General features: G+C 35.8%; 1 protein-coding gene across 4 annotated transcripts; it reads left to right on the forward strand.

The window, feature by feature from the left end:
* The first annotated feature begins 8,469 nt into the window (after positions 1–8,469).
* LOC113319333 (serine/threonine-protein kinase VPS15-like) lies at positions 8,470–15,078 on the forward strand. 4 transcript variants are annotated; one of them, XR_003345378.1, is made up of 2 exons: positions 8,470–13,571; positions 14,090–15,078. XR_003345378.1 is itself a non-coding variant. In XM_026567591.1 (2 exons), exons 1-2 carry the CDS (start codon positions 8,585–8,587, stop codon positions 14,312–14,314), a joined length of 315 nt encoding a protein of 104 aa, XP_026423376.1. In that variant the 5' UTR covers positions 8,470–8,584; the 3' UTR covers positions 14,315–15,078. The 4 variants fall into 4 exon arrangements, 1 of the variants encoding a protein (XP_026423376.1); XR_003345379.1 differs by having other exon boundaries at positions 8,470–10,269; XR_003345380.1 differs by having other exon boundaries at positions 8,470–9,426.
* The last annotated feature ends 1,681 nt before the right edge of the window (positions 15,079–16,759 follow it).

Genomic DNA, 16,759 nt, shown 5'->3' on the forward strand with positions numbered 1-16,759 from the left:
GAACTGGGGTTGTATTTATGGCTTGAGCATGGTTGAGTATTTGGCAGTTGAATCTAGTTGTGAAGGTCGGTGAACCAGGTGGGTATTTGTCATGGATTCTGGAGGTTCTGGGATGAATGTTATCTGAGTAAGGAAGAAGTCAAGTGGTGTTATTAACCGATAAAGCTGTGGAGACGCCAACAGTTTGCATTGGTCTTGTGCTATTATATCCCTACATTAATGGCTAAGTAGGAGGGTTCATTACGCAATGGCTAATGAATGTTATCGATGACCACAATAAGAGAAGATATGGATTAGATTGGTCAATTTTGGAAGGAGTTTACTACCATAGGAAATTCATGTCTTTGGAAAGTTGTGTATGAATCTCTCCCTAATTTGTGAAATTCTTTAAAAATTATCTTATTATTTTTTGGTAACTACCTGTCCTTGTCTTAATTTAATTGGTGGACCTTTTATCAGCTTAATGGTACACACTCCTTGGATGGGATTGGGATGAATCATGCTGGAATACGTCTTTTGGAGAAGTAGCAAAACCTGCACCTTGAGGTAAGATGGATTCTCAGTTTTTAGTTCATTCGATAAATACAATCTCTTTGTACTGGAACTCCCTGTTTAGCATGAAGTCTATAAACATGATTGACTAAACAATTACATGCTTACAACAACTTGTATTATATAAACTATGCATTAATGAATGGTTCATATCTGAGATGTATTATATAAACTATGCATTAATGATGATTTCTGCTAACTAGTAGTTACCAGGATGTGTAACTGCTAGTTACACATCCTGGGATATAAAGTTTATGCTATATATATATTGCAGGTTCTTATGAAAAGAATAGTTATATGGATGTGTAACTAGTAGTTACACATCCTGGGATATAAAGTTTATGTTATATTGCAGGTTTTTATGAAAAGAGTAGTTATATGGTTGGAAAGGTTTCTCTCATTTTCTCTTCTATCAAGTTTATGAGTGTCGGTATTTCCTAGTGTTTCCACCTGAGTACTCGTTTATGAATGTTTTCCTTACACATATTTTCTTTACTAGGTTTGTGGTATGGAAGATGCTTTGGAAATTTTATATCACTATGGTCTTGGGTTCAATATCTCAAGTATGTGTAGCTATTAGTTACACATGCTAATTAGATGTGTAACTTATAGTTACACATGCTAATTTGATGGGATATGCATATGTAACTTATAGTTACACATGCTAATTTAACTGCACATCACACAAGCCATATGCATGAAAATTTGCACGTTTAACTAGCATTGGCAGACTATGGATGTGTAACTAGTAGTTACACATGCTAATTAAATATGTAACTTCTAGGTACACAAGCCAAATAAATGTGTATCTACTAGTTACACATGCAAATTAGATGTGTAACTTATAGTTACACATGCTAATTTGATGGGATATGCATATGTAACTTATAGTTACACATGCTAATTTGATGGGATATGTTATAGTGGTTATATTTATGAAATTGAGAAAAGAACATCAAGTCCTAGTAGTAGGGAGTAGTAGTGGATGCAGATTAGACTAATTAGATGCAGGTTATACTTATAGTTACACATAATAATTAGATGTGTAATTTCTAGTTACACATGATGATTGTATGTGTAACTTATGCTAATATGCATGTGTAACTATTGTTTACATGTGTAACTACTGATTACACATGCATTTTGTTTTCCTGGGTTCATATCTATACCCCGCTGAATCAGTTGTGTGATCATTTTTTGCGATATTAATGTGCTAGCACAAGGTTCCCAGGTGTTTGTATTATTCTGCCAGTATAATTACTGTCTGAAGCTTTACTTTCTGTTGCTTAAAATGTCCTTCGTCATCGATAATATGAAAATGGCTTAGGTACATCTAGACTAGCGCTGTAAAACGTCTTTCTGTTAATACAGTGCTAACAACGTCTTTTTGCTGAAGCAGTGATATCTTAATTAAGAGCTTCTCATTCACTTGCAAGGTTAACTGTATTATTTTATGACTGGTAATTGCTTGATAGTCACCTCTCGTTTTTGCTAGTGTTATTCATTTAGAGATGGATTTGCTGATTTTATGTTGACATATCTAAGTCAGATGCATGTGTAACTCCTAGTTACATAATTCAGATGCATGTGTATCTGCAAGTTACACATGTTAATTAGATGTGTAACTTTTACTTACACATACTGATTTTGGGTACACATATCAATATGTATGTGTAACTCCTAGTTATACTAGTCATATGCATGTGTAACTGCTAGCTGCACTAGCCAGATGAATGTGTATCTCCTAGTTACACATGTTATATGCATGTGTAACTCTCAGTTACACAATTCAGATGCATGTGTAACCGCTAGCTACACTAGTCAGATGCTTGTGAAACTGAAATATACATTGTTTTATGTACTGTTCATTTTAATCGTATAAATACTGATTGCTTGTTGTTATATTTCAGGTTTTAGATAACTTCATAAAAGCTAATTGCTTAAACGTGGTAATGGTCTCGCTGGAACTGGAGTTGACGCTGAATACACAAGTCAGATGCATGTGTAACTCTCAGTTACACTAGATAGACACATATGTAACTCTCAATTACACTAAACAGATGCGTGTGTAACTTCTAGTTACACATGCTAAGAAATTATTGTAAGTGAATATTAAAGTAATAACTTTTTTTTGTGTGTTTTTTTTTTGATGTCTATTTATTTGCATATATATACAAGTGTAACTTTGCATTACACATATCATAAGGATGTGTAACTTCTGGTTACACATGCCATATGCATGTGTAACTTCTGTTTACACCTTCGCCACTGTATTTTAATAATTTCGGGCCTAGATTTAATAATTTTGGGCCTAAATTTAAATTTTATTTAATTATGGGCTTGACAATATGCATAAGGGTATCAAGGTCTTTTAAAAACTCGGGGCCTAGATTTAAACTTTTTTTAATTAAGGGCCTCATATTATGGGTTATCCATGGGTTGGGCCTGAGCCTAATTTCCCCTTTATAAAATCCTAACTTACTTACTGTTTATTTGTGCCCCACAAAAAAAATCTAGGGGTGGACTGGAGAGTTAAATGTCTCCGACTATTTTCAATCAAAGTTGACCACAACATCGAAAAGGTCAAACGACAGTTGTTCTTATTCTTCCTCATTTTCGCATATCAGTGGCAAATGTTAATTGTACGGCTCCAGATCATCCGACAGCAAAGTTCCGGCCCTCGTGGTATCAATTTCAATTTAATTTTATGTATATAGCTCTTTAAAGTTTACTTAATTTGATGCTGTAACTGTGAACCCCACTGTGTAGCAAGCTTAGTATTCTCACCTGAGTACAAGGACCAACATTCTCAACGGCACCTCCTACATTTAATTCTCATTTATGTTTCCTATATTCCCAACTATTAATATTTCGCCATAAAAACGACACGATGTATATGTCCCACGTCGAGAGAATATCGTTTTCAATAAAATAAAAATCGAGTTCACCAATTGCCTTCATTCCTTTACCATACCACCATTTAAAAAGTCAGAACATTTTTTCTCTTTACTAAGATTTGGATTCATAATTAGTTCTTTTAATGAACCACATGGCCAGATGAAACGTTAATGTGTCGATTGGTAAAACACAAACATAACCTCAGAGACTTGTAATTGAACAATTTTCAACAGTACTATAAAATCATTCTGACTGATTTTTAACAGTTGTTTCTTCAATGTTACGGTTAACAACCGAAGACATCCATTTACTAATGTATGTTATGACTTTTCTATTATATCCATTATTTCCCCTATCCGCAGAAAATTTCTGGATATCAAATTCAGAATCATCATGAAAATTGATACCATGTCTACAAGATATATAAACCTGAAATTGTATTTGGTCTTTTAAGAATGAACTAATGTTAAATTTCAGAAAAGGTAAATACTTTCGGATATGAATCAAAAATGATATCAATGTTTTAATGATGAACTCATGTTTTTGTGACCAACCAAAATACCTCTTTTCTTTATATTAGTATAAGTAAGATTAGTGATCATTGATTTTTAATAGTTAATCATATATACCGATGTATGTTGTTTTTCTTGATTGTGTAATATTCGTGTTAAGATTCGGTTTGATAAGATAATTTCATCACTTAGCCGAGTTAATCTTTCATTATTCTTGATCGTTCTTGTTCATAGTTTCACTTATTTGTATTGGTAACTTATCAAAGACATTATCTATAAGCTAATAGGAAAAAGAAAAGGTTAAAGTCGACGATGAGATAGTTAAGGCGGTGGAAAAACCTTAGTAATGAGGCGTTAAGAAGTAGAAACACTACTAATAGTCATACATAGAGGAACTATTTTCTTTGCCTATTTTAAGGGGAAATTATAAATTTAAGATTTTCGAATCCGTTGTTTTTAGGTTATTATTGTCACTTAAATCATATATTAATTTAATAATATGGATAACCCATAAAAAATCTGTCCCGTATGTGTGTTCCCCTTACGCTACCCGCCCCAATTCACATGGGAAATAAGGAGGGTATGGTTTTTTTTTTTTTTTACGAACGAGGCAGTGACCGAGATTGGCATACATTCCCCATGGCCATCCCTAGAATTTCCTTTGGAAAATAGCAAGATATAACAATTGCTAGAGACGGTACCAATTCTAGTACAAATCAATATAAAATAACACAATACCGACCATCGAATCTCTGCGTGACTGATGTCTTACCATGACATTTCTCTATAGCGAAGTTAAAATGAATCATTTGATTCAATTGTTGAATGAGCCAACAATCACTATAAGTTTACTTTATGTACGTATATGTATATAATTTACATCATAAATATACCGATCAAAATTTAACTTCAAATTTAAATTTATTTTTTATAGAAAGATAGAATGATAAAATTGGTACTTGTCGTCTTTAACAATGATAAAAAAATTGAAGCATGACAATAACAATGATAAAAAAAATTGAAGCATGACAACGATGATATATTTGATTTACATAAAGTTGACTTTTTTATTTCGAGAAGTCGTTCTGAAATATTATACCAAACTAAGGCCTATTCCTATGCACATGCCAAACATCAAATTTTGCCATATATGCACCCATTATGGGTATGCTAAAGTCTCAAACATATATGGCTAAATACCAATGTCAATTATAACATATAGGCATAGACGACAGATTTTTCAGCGAGCGATAGAGTGTCCATCGCTAGATGGTCAAACTATCGCTCATTGGTCATTCAGCATCAGCGCTAGTCAAGATATCACTCGCTGGTTTGATCATCGTTCAAACAATTTCGCCACTCTATAAATACCAAATTTCAAACTCATTTTAACTCCCACCATAATTTATAAATATCTCTAGAATTATTCAATTTTATTCAAATCTAAAACAATCACACCTTCTCTATAATTTGTAATTTCTTGTAATATGGATTCACAATCTCAAAGTCAAGGCAAAGGTGAAAAACAACAAAGTCGGTGGTGAAAAATACAACCTCACGGAAGATGAATGCATTTGTCGGAATTATGTCTTTTTACCCAAGATTGTATCGATGGTGCACAACAACATGGTAACACCATGTGGGATAACATATTTCAAAAATATGAATCACAAACCATGAACATCACTAGTCGTGATGCAAAAGGGTTGGCAGAACGCTTCATTACAATCAATAGGGAAGTAGCTGCTTATGTTTGATTGATAATGCAAGCCAAGAGAAGCCGGGAGAGTGGTCTTGTGGATGGTGATGTTGAAAGACGGGTTCGTACAAATTGGCAGTGAAAACATGGCAAACAGTTCGTTTTAGAACATATTTTAAAGGTGCTGAACAAATATAATCTAGAATTTTTAGCATCTAATTAACAAGAACCTGAAAGGTCACCATACAATTATTCTCCCTCAACACCAAATTTTTCACCATTTTCACTAGGTCCATCAAATTCTTCACCATATACCCCAAGAAACCCAAATGTGAACTTAGTTCTCAATAGTGATGATGGTAATAGAAAAATACCAGGGAGGAACGCCGCAAGACTGGCTAGAAATTTATCTCATTAAGGAGGAAGTTCAATGGATTTAACATGGTGGAGTTTATGGGACATCAGAAGACCGTCAAGAAGCAAAAAGCAGTTGATATGAAATTTCAAAACAGGGAGAGTAAGAAAAATCGCCTTTCTCAAGAAAAATTTGGGTTTGACTATGACAAGCATAACATTCTTCATGATGACATTTCAATTATGAACCTCCAACAAAAACATCTGTGGCAAATCGAATTTGACAGGACTCAAGCAAAGATTGAACAACAAGCTGGATTTGCTAACAACCAACCAACCTGGTGGTGATGATGAGGATGACTTTGATGTAGTAGAATCCCTAGATGATTGATGTATTAATTTAAGTTTTAATTTGAAGTTTTGCATTTTAATTTGATATCTTGTTATTGCATTCTACTTGATATTAGTTTGAAATGAAAAGTTGATTAATTCGAAATGTTGTTGCAGTCTACTTAAATAAGTTTCGCTCATTAACTTAAAATAAAATATATAACTTAATAATTAAACTAAAATACATAACTTAATTAAACTACAATACGTAACTTAATAATTAAACCAAAATACATAACTTAATAATCACTCTCTTCCATGCTCTGCCCAAAAATTCACCCTCACATCATCTCTTAAACTGTCATACAAATTCTGGTTCTGAATGTAATTAGTCATTTGGGCATAACTTGCAGAGACGCCTCTTTGTGGTTGAATCTCAGGCCTTAAATCTTCATCTTCATAGTTAGTCCACTCCTTATCGCGACGAGTTTCCTGAATTACCATGTTATGAAGAATTATTCAAGTGAGCTTAGTCTTGTGCATTTCACGACGACTCAACCCATGATATGATCCACAAATGATAGCGAACTTTCTCTTCAAAATTCCAAAGACGCGTAACACATCCTTCCTCAATGCCATTAGGCGATTGTTAAAATGCCGGTATGAATTTCCAAATGCACCGGCAGAGGGCTGACAGTAACATTGAACCAAGGTGGACCATTTTGGGTAGATACTGTCCGCAAGATAATACCATGATTGTACTGATGGTCGTTGATCATGGAACGAACTTAGGGACAGATTTCATACTTTAGATCTTCAAACAGAGGCGACTTGTGCAAAACATTAATATCATTTTGTGAACCCGAAAGACCAAAAAAAGTGTGTCATATCCAACAATCATAAGAAGCAACAACTTCAAGGATAATGGTTGGTTTCGGATAGTGACCCTTATAATGACCGGCTCAATAAACATGGCATTTTTTCCATACCCTATGCATACAATCAAGACTACCTAGCATTCCTTTGGAATCCCCTTTCCTCATTCTCCCTCAATATTTCTCTAACATCTTCCTCGGTTGGTTCACGTAAATATGTTGGACCAAAATGATTAACCATTACTTCACAAAATAATGAAAGGTAAGTGAATGAAGTTGTTTTACCCATACGAAGGTACTCATCGTTCAAATCCGCTGGTTTTCCATAACCTAGAATCCTTAAAGCCGAAGTAATTTTTTGTTCAGGACTATGGCCTCTAATATTCAGTTCATCAAACTGATAATTAAATTGAGGTTCTACCTGACAAAGATCTTCAATAATCTTGTTCATCAGATGCCGAGGCATGCGAAATCGATGTTGGAAATCTTCATCAGAGTACACACAATTGGGAAAAAATAATTGTGCATCAACTTCTGGTGGTAAAATTCCCTCACTTGATTGTATATCTTCTTGAAAATACCTCTCGTGGCTCTGGAACTCTAGGTATTTTGCCCGTATGTACAAGCATCAAAGTGTGGATTAGTTTATTATTTACATTTTCCTCATCTTCAAGTTCTTGCAACCTCCTCTGATGCATTTATGTTGTAATCTAAACCGATTCATAATCGCATTCCTCTTTTCATTGGATCTCGCCATTAATGAATATGAAATTTAAAATTGAGAATAGAGATAGAGAAATTGGTGAAATGTATGTAGAAGTAGGTGTGATTAACTTGGAGATGTACAAGGGCGTACATATAGGAACTAACAGGGGGAAATGGGCGTTGCAAAATAACTACTGATCGATAATCATAATAACGCCAGCGATATTATCTATATCGCGCGATGGTTTTGATGGCACCAGTGATGTTCATAATATTGCCAGCGTTGCTAGTAATAACGATCGATAGACACTCTGTCGCTCAGTGGTTTTTCATAGTAGCGCAACTCGTCTGCCATGCTACATGATATGCTAAACATAATTTTTTTTTTGGCATGTGCATAAGAATAGGTTTTTATTTTAGAAAGTTGAAACGCTGCAAACTCTATTGTAGTATATTTATTTACTTACACCATCATCACACCGATGGATCTAACAAAGGAATGCTCTCTTGCGTTTCCAGTTCCATTCTCATTTTCCACCTTTACTTCCTCTTTCCTTTTCTCCCGAAGACCCCCAATTTTCTCATTACTATCTCTCGAACCCTAAAAAGATTAAAAGGGTTTTGATGGAGCATTTCTTCCCGTGGAGATTAGGTTAGACATGTTGAGTTGTGATTGCAAAATCAGTATGCAAAATCATCATTCATCATTCTCTGAGATGCTCACTTTAACCATCCTTTTGATGATTCCGGTAAGTTGGGTTTTATTAATCACCTAAAATCATCCATTTCAGAGAATTAGAAGGATTAATTTTACACCTCCGTATAACTGTTTAGCTTTGTTGATCTGTTTTGCTCGATTAGCTTCCGAATTTTATAGTTGTAACCCGATCACCGATGAATAATTATGTTTATGGGATTAGAAGATTTGGTTACGTTTCTTCAATCAATGGATGAAGAAATTTTGGAGACTTCTTCTGTATTCTGTATCTTGGGAACAAGGTACCTTTGCCGATTGATTGAGCTCTTTATTGGATCGGCCGTAATTTGGAAATGATGGTGACCTTCGATTTGGCGGAGGAAATTTTTTATAAACATCTTTCACTACCACATTTGCCATCAGACAGTAATTGGTGTCTTATATAAAGTGGGGGTTTTAAATAGGCTTTCAACACCTTAGTTTCTTTGAACGAATCTGAGGAAGAAAATCTGAAGTTAATGGAGTCATTTGAAGTTGAGACAGAAAGTTTTTTTTTTTTTTTTTTTTTTTTTTGGAAACATGAAAAGCAAAGAAAACTTAAGCAAATTCCTTAAGCAGTGGGGATATAGCTACGTGAAAGGTCAGCTGTGCGATTAGTCTCTCTATAGCAATGAAGCCCTGTAAGAGTTTGAGTGTTGTACCAAATGCGGAGAATCTGCCAAGGCAAGCTGGCAGAAACATGCGGAGACAGAAAGTCTTGACCAGCCTTTGAGAATCCGCGCGCACATGCTTATAACGGGCCAGGTAATCCGCGCGCACATGAACAATGAAAATTGTGTTGAGTTTATGTACCATAAGACCATTCTGACCGATTTCTATAGGATGTAGCACAATAGCAGTTTTACTTGCTAGAATAGCATGGTCTAGTACTTAGTAGCATGAAATGAGAATAATCTTGGTCCTTCCTATAGAAAAGGAAATCAGATTTACATTGGGTTTTTAAGGAAGAACCAGTAAAGGCTGGAACTAGATTTATTTATTGTTCTTTTCTGAGTCAGTATGCTTTCATTTGTTTCTCTTAAGATTCACAGTTGTAATGGAGTACACAAATTTTCACCCCATACACAGAACACTATGAAGCTGATGAGAAGTCACTGAGGTTGAGCTTGACAAACTCTTCAGGAGGCTACCAAAAAGGCGGGCCTTCAGCTGAGATCAAGACTAGTTCATTGAGTACTTCCTTCACTTGATAGTAATCTCTGACTAGAGAATTTGCATCAAGAATAATTTGCTAAATAGGAGTAGCTTGCTTTTCAAAAACCCATAAATTTCTGGATTTTCGCATAGCTCATAGAAGATTAGAACTAGAGCAGAAAATTTTGGTACAGTATACCATATTGAGGGAGCCAGCTATTGGATCTTAGTTATACTACGTGCTTCCTCTGAAGAGCAGGTGTGAAGCAAAAAGTATGGCTCTAGACCTGGGACAGTGTCCAGTGACTCCTCATGATCCTCGCCAAAACTACACGTGGGATCAGCTTGATGCACAAACTTGTTTATAAGTTGTTTGCATCCCAGTCCCTTGAATCACAATGCTGCTTAGATAAGAAGTTACCATGCTCACAGATAGTCAATAATTTTGAAAAGGTACTTATTTTAAACATAGCCCTTGCTTAATTACAGTATTTTGCATTCTACATTTATAATTTATTTTTGTTTCTTTAAAGTACATGATGTTCAAGCAACTTAAACAACTTTTAGGCCCATAGAACTGCGGACTAGGATTGACTAGTGCACAAAAACATACACTTCTCTCTAAACCAAGAATTTTATCTCATAACTGCTCTGGACAGCATTTTATGCGTAGTATTTGTAGCTTCCGAGCTTTTGGAATTAGATAAAAGTAACATTTACATGAACCTAATGCTATTGACATTGTCTTAGTGAGTTATATATGTAGACCATTGTTATTCTGTCGTTATATCATCGATCCAACTTCATGGGAATGTTTTTTGCTTTCTTATATTAGGTTAAGCTATATTAATTTGTCAACTCTGCAATTTCATCAGCGACTTAACGAATAGTACCTGCGCTAAAATTTGTCTTAATTCATTAAATTTTTTTACAAGATTAATAGAGTTAACTAGGCAGAGTTCTCTGTGATGTTAAAGGTACCCTGCAGATTACTACCAGGATGTAAAACAACGATTTGGTTGCAGACTATTAGCAAAAATACTTTACAGGCTTACACATTTCATGACCACATCTGCTTAGATTTCTAGTTGTTTAACTTCGATTCAGTTAGAGACCAAGTCGCGTCATTTGCCACCACTTAGTTGCATTTGCTATTTCTTCCAAAAAAAATACTGGCTTAGTTGATCTTATCTAGCAAATTAGCATCTATACGGATGAAAATGGTATACACGGCATATTCTTAAAAGTCAAATATCTGTTTGACTTTAAGAACCTGCATGGGATTTTATTTTTGACTCAGAATAAAGGTGTCATCTACATCTTTATAGTGAATCTTGCTCACGTCGTGTTTGTGGGTGTCCAAAATACTACAAAACTCTTGGATGCCCGCCAATGATCAGAACCCACATGTGACCAAATTATGACTGATCCCTGTTTGCCTACTTATAGGATGTAGCACAATAGTAGTTTTACTCTTTTCTCAACGGTTGCTTTGACCTTTGGGTCTCCAGTCGTCGAGTCTCTTTTCTAAGCTATTGAACTCTCTTGTCCATGCATCAATGTCTTTCTATGACTCCATGTCTTTGGAAAGGATACTGTGTCTGGTAAGAGTCAATTGAAGTTGGAGTTAAGTATAAACTGTTAGCATATCAGCCTCTAATCATGATTAAGATATTCTTTATTAGCTACTAGCATGCTTAACTAAATCGGATGACAAGTTACGACATATGCAGATACATACTACATTACTCTATGCTTAGTACCACATGGTATACATCTGAAAACATCAACATGAATATGAACATGGAAAACATGCTTTATGCTTTAACTTCATCTTGTTTATGTCAACTACTTGATGCTCATACATGCTGCATACATAGTATTACGTATACTACAACTAATACATGATAAACAAGGAAACAATAGAATTTAGGTATACCTGTCTTTACCTTATTGAGGACCAGACAATAGTTAACAGCAGATACCTTCGGTTACCCTTAAAAACAGTAGAAAATATAGCTTGCTGATACCTTAGACTAAGTATCTGTTCAACTCAGATTCCTCCTATCTTTGTTTTAGACAGTCACTAGCAATGATACTCTACGTTAAACCTATTATGCTGGAAGTTCTTCATCCACTTCTATTCTCTTATCTTTCTAATGGCAGAAACATACTTTAAATAAGGCTAGAAGGGAGTCCACCTCCGACTGCATAGACATGTTCACCCACTCAGCCATCATGAGGTGGAGACACATCCCTTAACTGAATAGAATAAATTAATATGCCACTTTATGGATTAACTTGATGTACTTGGCCTTATGTACACATCCCTACAAGACAGAAAGTCTTGCCTTTAATACAGGATCTAGACTTTAAACACACACTTGATTAAGATTAGGCTAATCCGGTTTTATTAAACTATGATTTACTCCTAAACCATAAAATGTCTAACATAAACTTCTGTCAAGAACGAGCCACGTATTCTAGACCTTGATGTTCCATTCGCAATAGTAGTTTCTGTCACTTCAACCTCTAGGGCATATGCTAATCTTGAGGTACTGGCCGTTATAACTTGGCAAGTGTTGTTTGTCTCTGTGCCCATGCTTTTCCTGTCTGCCTGCTGCCTATAGGTAATGTACAAGTTTGCTCTCTTAACTCTTTTTTAGCGTATTAATACCCTTAAAAATACTACATTGTTCTTCTCTGTAGTATTCTTGTGTCATTAAACATGTGCAGACAAACTCTTTGAGATTTGGAGCACATGACGTGGTAAGGCTAGTCTTCGTTGAATTTTATTTTGAAATTAGGTAACGAGTAACACTTATGTGAACCTAAATGCTATTCAAAATGTCTTAGTGGGTGATATATGTAGACCATTATTATTCTGTCTTTATATCATCAATCCGGTTTTATGGGAATGGCTATCACTTTCTTATATATATTGCTTTGTTAACTCTGCAACTTTGTCAGTGACTTAACCAATAGTAGCTGCACTTTACACATTTGACGCCCACTTCCTAAGTTTTATAAATTGTTTAACTTCGATTCAGTTAGTTCCAAAATTGCATCAGTAGCCACCACTTAAGAAAATCTTGAATAGCGAAGACCAGTCATATTATGAGGTGCCTGTTGTCTATGATGACAGTGAAGTTACAATAACTGGTAACATTGGTACTTAAGCTGAGTATTAGCAGTATAGTCTATCCTGCTTTCTATGATACACACTAGTAACAGAAACATTTTCATAAACCATCATTGATGTCTCGTTGCTTATCCTTTGAAACCTTGTCATTTTCTCTATTATCAACGGCAAGAGAGATCCCAGTGTAAAACTCCGAGCTCAGTGTTCACATGAAAATGGCCTCAATGGTTTGTGTCCATAAGTATCGCGTCAATAGGTTTGGGTTCGTTTGGGTAGTATCCTCTTCTCTGAGTTGCAGAACCTGTTGAGATAACGATAAGTCAACGTGAAAAACTGTTCGAATAATTTGTTGGCCCTTTGGTCTCCAGTCATCAAGTCTCTTTTCTCAGCTCTTGAACTCTCCTGTCCATGCATCAATGTCTTTGGGTAGGATACTGTCTGGTAAGAGTCAGTTGAAGTTAGTGTTAAATATAACTTCTGGAAAGAACGAGTCAAGTATTCTAGGCCTTGACGTTCCATCCGCAGTAGTACTTTCTGTCAGTTGAACCCCATGATTTCTTTTTTTTTTTTGCTTGACACTGGTGGGCGGAGGAGATGCTGTGTTGGTCCAGAGGTTAGTCATGCTATTCACATTATCATTATTTGTTTTATCACTCCTGTTGGTTGATTGTGATGTTTGGGGAACAGTTTTATAACATCTGTTTTTGATCTGTAGTTATTTTAGTAATGGTATTAGCTTTAGAAAGACTAAATATAGGTTTAACTTTTTCACATATGTAGAGGATCACAGGAGGCTTTATTTTGTGAAACCTGGATAAAAGCAGACAAAAATATTACTGTCTGGACCTCAGTTTAATTATCCGTTTATATATGCTCCAACTTGCGATGAAGTTTAAACTTATATCTGAGCGCGGATTTGCTAAACACAAAACGATGAACAATGTGTTTACCTTTATATCTGAATGGTTTCCTCCAACCTGAACCTCGATGGCTCGATCCCTTCCGATAATTTTCCCTGACCCTGAGTATATTCTTCAAATGCTATTTATGCTCCCGAAGAAAAGTGAGCAGATTTGTTATGCAAGTAATGTTTCAAAACTTGCTTTGACAGCTTGCGGATTTTCTATGCAGTCGTTAAGTCAGACAGAGGCAGATATCGGCTCGGCCGAAGGAGAGCAACAATACCCAACTTGTACAGCTAAGTGCACAGTGGAGGTTGTTGCAGAACTGGTAATGGATCCAAAGCAGACCCCAAATATCAGGAGAGCCCTTCTGCAGGACAGTGGGAAGCTATGTTGCTTCTTTGGTCATAGACAGAGTAATGACTCTGTCACCCATCCTCCCAGCTTTCAGTGACAGAGATGAGCGGCTTCGGGCAGTCTTCTATGGGAAAATTATGATGGTATGTTTATTTGTAGCGAGGATGGTGTTTCTGGTTGTGGGGCTATTATAAGAGATTCTTGTCATAGACGAATAGTTGCAGGGTCTAAGGCTATTTCTAAAGGGAAGTGTGTCTCATCATTTAATCTAGAGTTGGAAGGGGTTGCTTTAGGGATAAAACTTGCGAAGAAGTACAAGGTTTATCCTTTCTATCTCTACTGCCCTTCTGAAGAAGTTTCTCTGTTTGTCACCCAAAATTGGGGTCTGAAAAAGAGGTGTTACTGTAATGGCAAATGGGAAACTCTCTGCAAAGCTTGTTCGAAATTGGTTATAGAAGACGATGAAACTTCGCTAACTTTCACATTGTTATCCTCTAGTTTTGCTATTGTTTTTGTGAATCCGATGATTCACACAAGTTATTGTTTTAGTCGCAATTTTGAATCATCCATAATTTTGAAAATGGATGTTCAAATGAACAGATCTGTTCATTTGAACATCGAGTCGCACCATCAGACGCGCGTCTGTTGCAAGGATGCGCGCCATCACCAACAACTCGGGCGACAACCATCATGACGCGGAGATAGAAATGGATGTCGCTGGAGATAGAATGGATGTCCCCTCTCACATATTTTCTCTCCAAAACCTGATTATTATAATTATGGTTTATTTTTTATTATTTATTTTATTAGTTAAATAATATGTGGGACCAAACTCTTATTAGTTTATATAAATAAAATGATCAGTGGGACCCAACTCTTATTAATTTATGTTACTAAAATCAACAGTGGGACCCTAAAATATCAGATTTGTTCATTTTGCCTTATTTTCCATAGTGGAAAATGCAGTTTGTTTATCCACGAGGCTGAACAAATTTTTATTTTTGTTCATTGCCATAGGAACTGCTCTAAGACATCCACATAGGATGACATTGACCCTAAGCATTGAAGATGCTTAGCTACTCACTGCACATGCTCCTAGTTCTTGATTGATGTCATTCTCTCTTGGAAAAAGGATGACTGGAGCTTTTATTGAACGGTACATGTCACTCAGTCATTCTCTGCCTAGCTATATGTCTGGTTGAAGCGTAAATAGCCTTGCAGGTGTTAGTGTCGGTGGAACATGGAAATTCTAGCATGGGTAGGATCTAGGCAAATAATGTATTCCGTGTACCGACCTTGCCAACGTGGGAACAATGATAGCTAGCTAGGGCCTAGGCTAACCCATGGCTAGGATCGCATGGAGGTGCTCCCACAAACACCTCAACAGTCGGTGAGAAATCTCATACTTATTTGCCTCTGGACATGAAGTTTTTATGTCAGATAAATGGATCATAATGAACCAAAATGAACTAACAAGCATTTCCGTTTCATGCATGCCTGGCTTTGTGAGTCTACAACGGAGGGAAAAGATTGATAAGTGGAAGAAACAATTGTACCAAAATTTCATCTGTACTGTAACTTTAATATGCGGAATCGTGAACAAGATTATGACAGAGTGAGGTATCCGTGGGAACTAAAATATCAACTATCAAGAATTATTCTTTTAACCATTTGAAATCAAGGCTTAATTGGGCCCCCGAAAAATAATTGGAGGCATCAACAAATTTATATCCACACCAGAAAAAATAAGTGGCTTCCAAAATGATGGTGAAAATACCATTTTATCCTTCTCAAAAAAAATAACCCTAAAATCCTATTAAGACTTAATCTAGGCCCCCATTTCAATCTAACACAAAACCCACAAAACCTTTCTTCTTCTCCTCTCCCTCTTTATCAGTTCCTCCTCATCCTCCAATAACGACCGTGGAGAAAAAAAATTCCATCTGATTCATCGTCGAAATCGTCGATGCGAAAACTTTAATCGACGATTAACTTCTTCTACAAACATGGCACGTACTAAGCAGACTGCGAGACTAGCCAATGAAATTATCAATCTCGTTGATAATGTTAAAGCGGCGAAGAAGTGTTCGAGAACAAGCAAGAAATCAAAACCTCCGGACAAAAAAATGGCTCAAATTAGATGGTATGTCCTTTAAAACCTCCTACTCTAACTTGGGTTTTAGTTTAATTTGATGTTCTACTGAAAATTAGGGTTTGAATCCGAGAAATTGATTTCTCAGAATGTGAGTCGTTAATCACGAAGTTTGAATGTCTAACGATTTTTCATATGCATGTTGTGCTTCGTAGAAATCGTCAACCATTAGGGTTTAGGAGAAAACGATTCCTGTTGTAGTAATTTGTTTTTTAGGTTAGGATAGTTAACCAGTTTTGATTTCTTAACGATTTTTGACATCCATGTTGAAATAATCTGGAAATCGTTAGCCAATTGTTTAGGTGAAAACGACCCTGCGTGGTTTTTTTCTGACGACCGTTTTTATTAATCAACGACTCCATGATTTTCCAAACCACCATTCTGTCCCAA

The sequence above is a fragment of the Papaver somniferum genome, chromosome 10, assembly GCF_003573695.1.
Source record: "Papaver somniferum cultivar HN1 chromosome 10, ASM357369v1, whole genome shotgun sequence".
Lineage (NCBI taxonomy): Eukaryota > Viridiplantae > Streptophyta > Magnoliopsida > Ranunculales > Papaveraceae > Papaver > Papaver somniferum.

What these genes read in the sequence shown, in the direction of transcription:
- LOC113319333 (XM_026567591.1), top strand. Translation starts at nt 8,585, where the DNA reads ATGTTGAGTTGTGATTGCAAAATCAGTATGCAAAATCATCATTCATCA. An exon ending in CCATCCTTTTGATGATTCCG is followed by an intron (nt 8,675 to 14,089) that starts GTAAGTTGGGTT and finishes TTTTCTATGCAG; the next exon opens with TCGTTAAGTCAGACAGAGGC.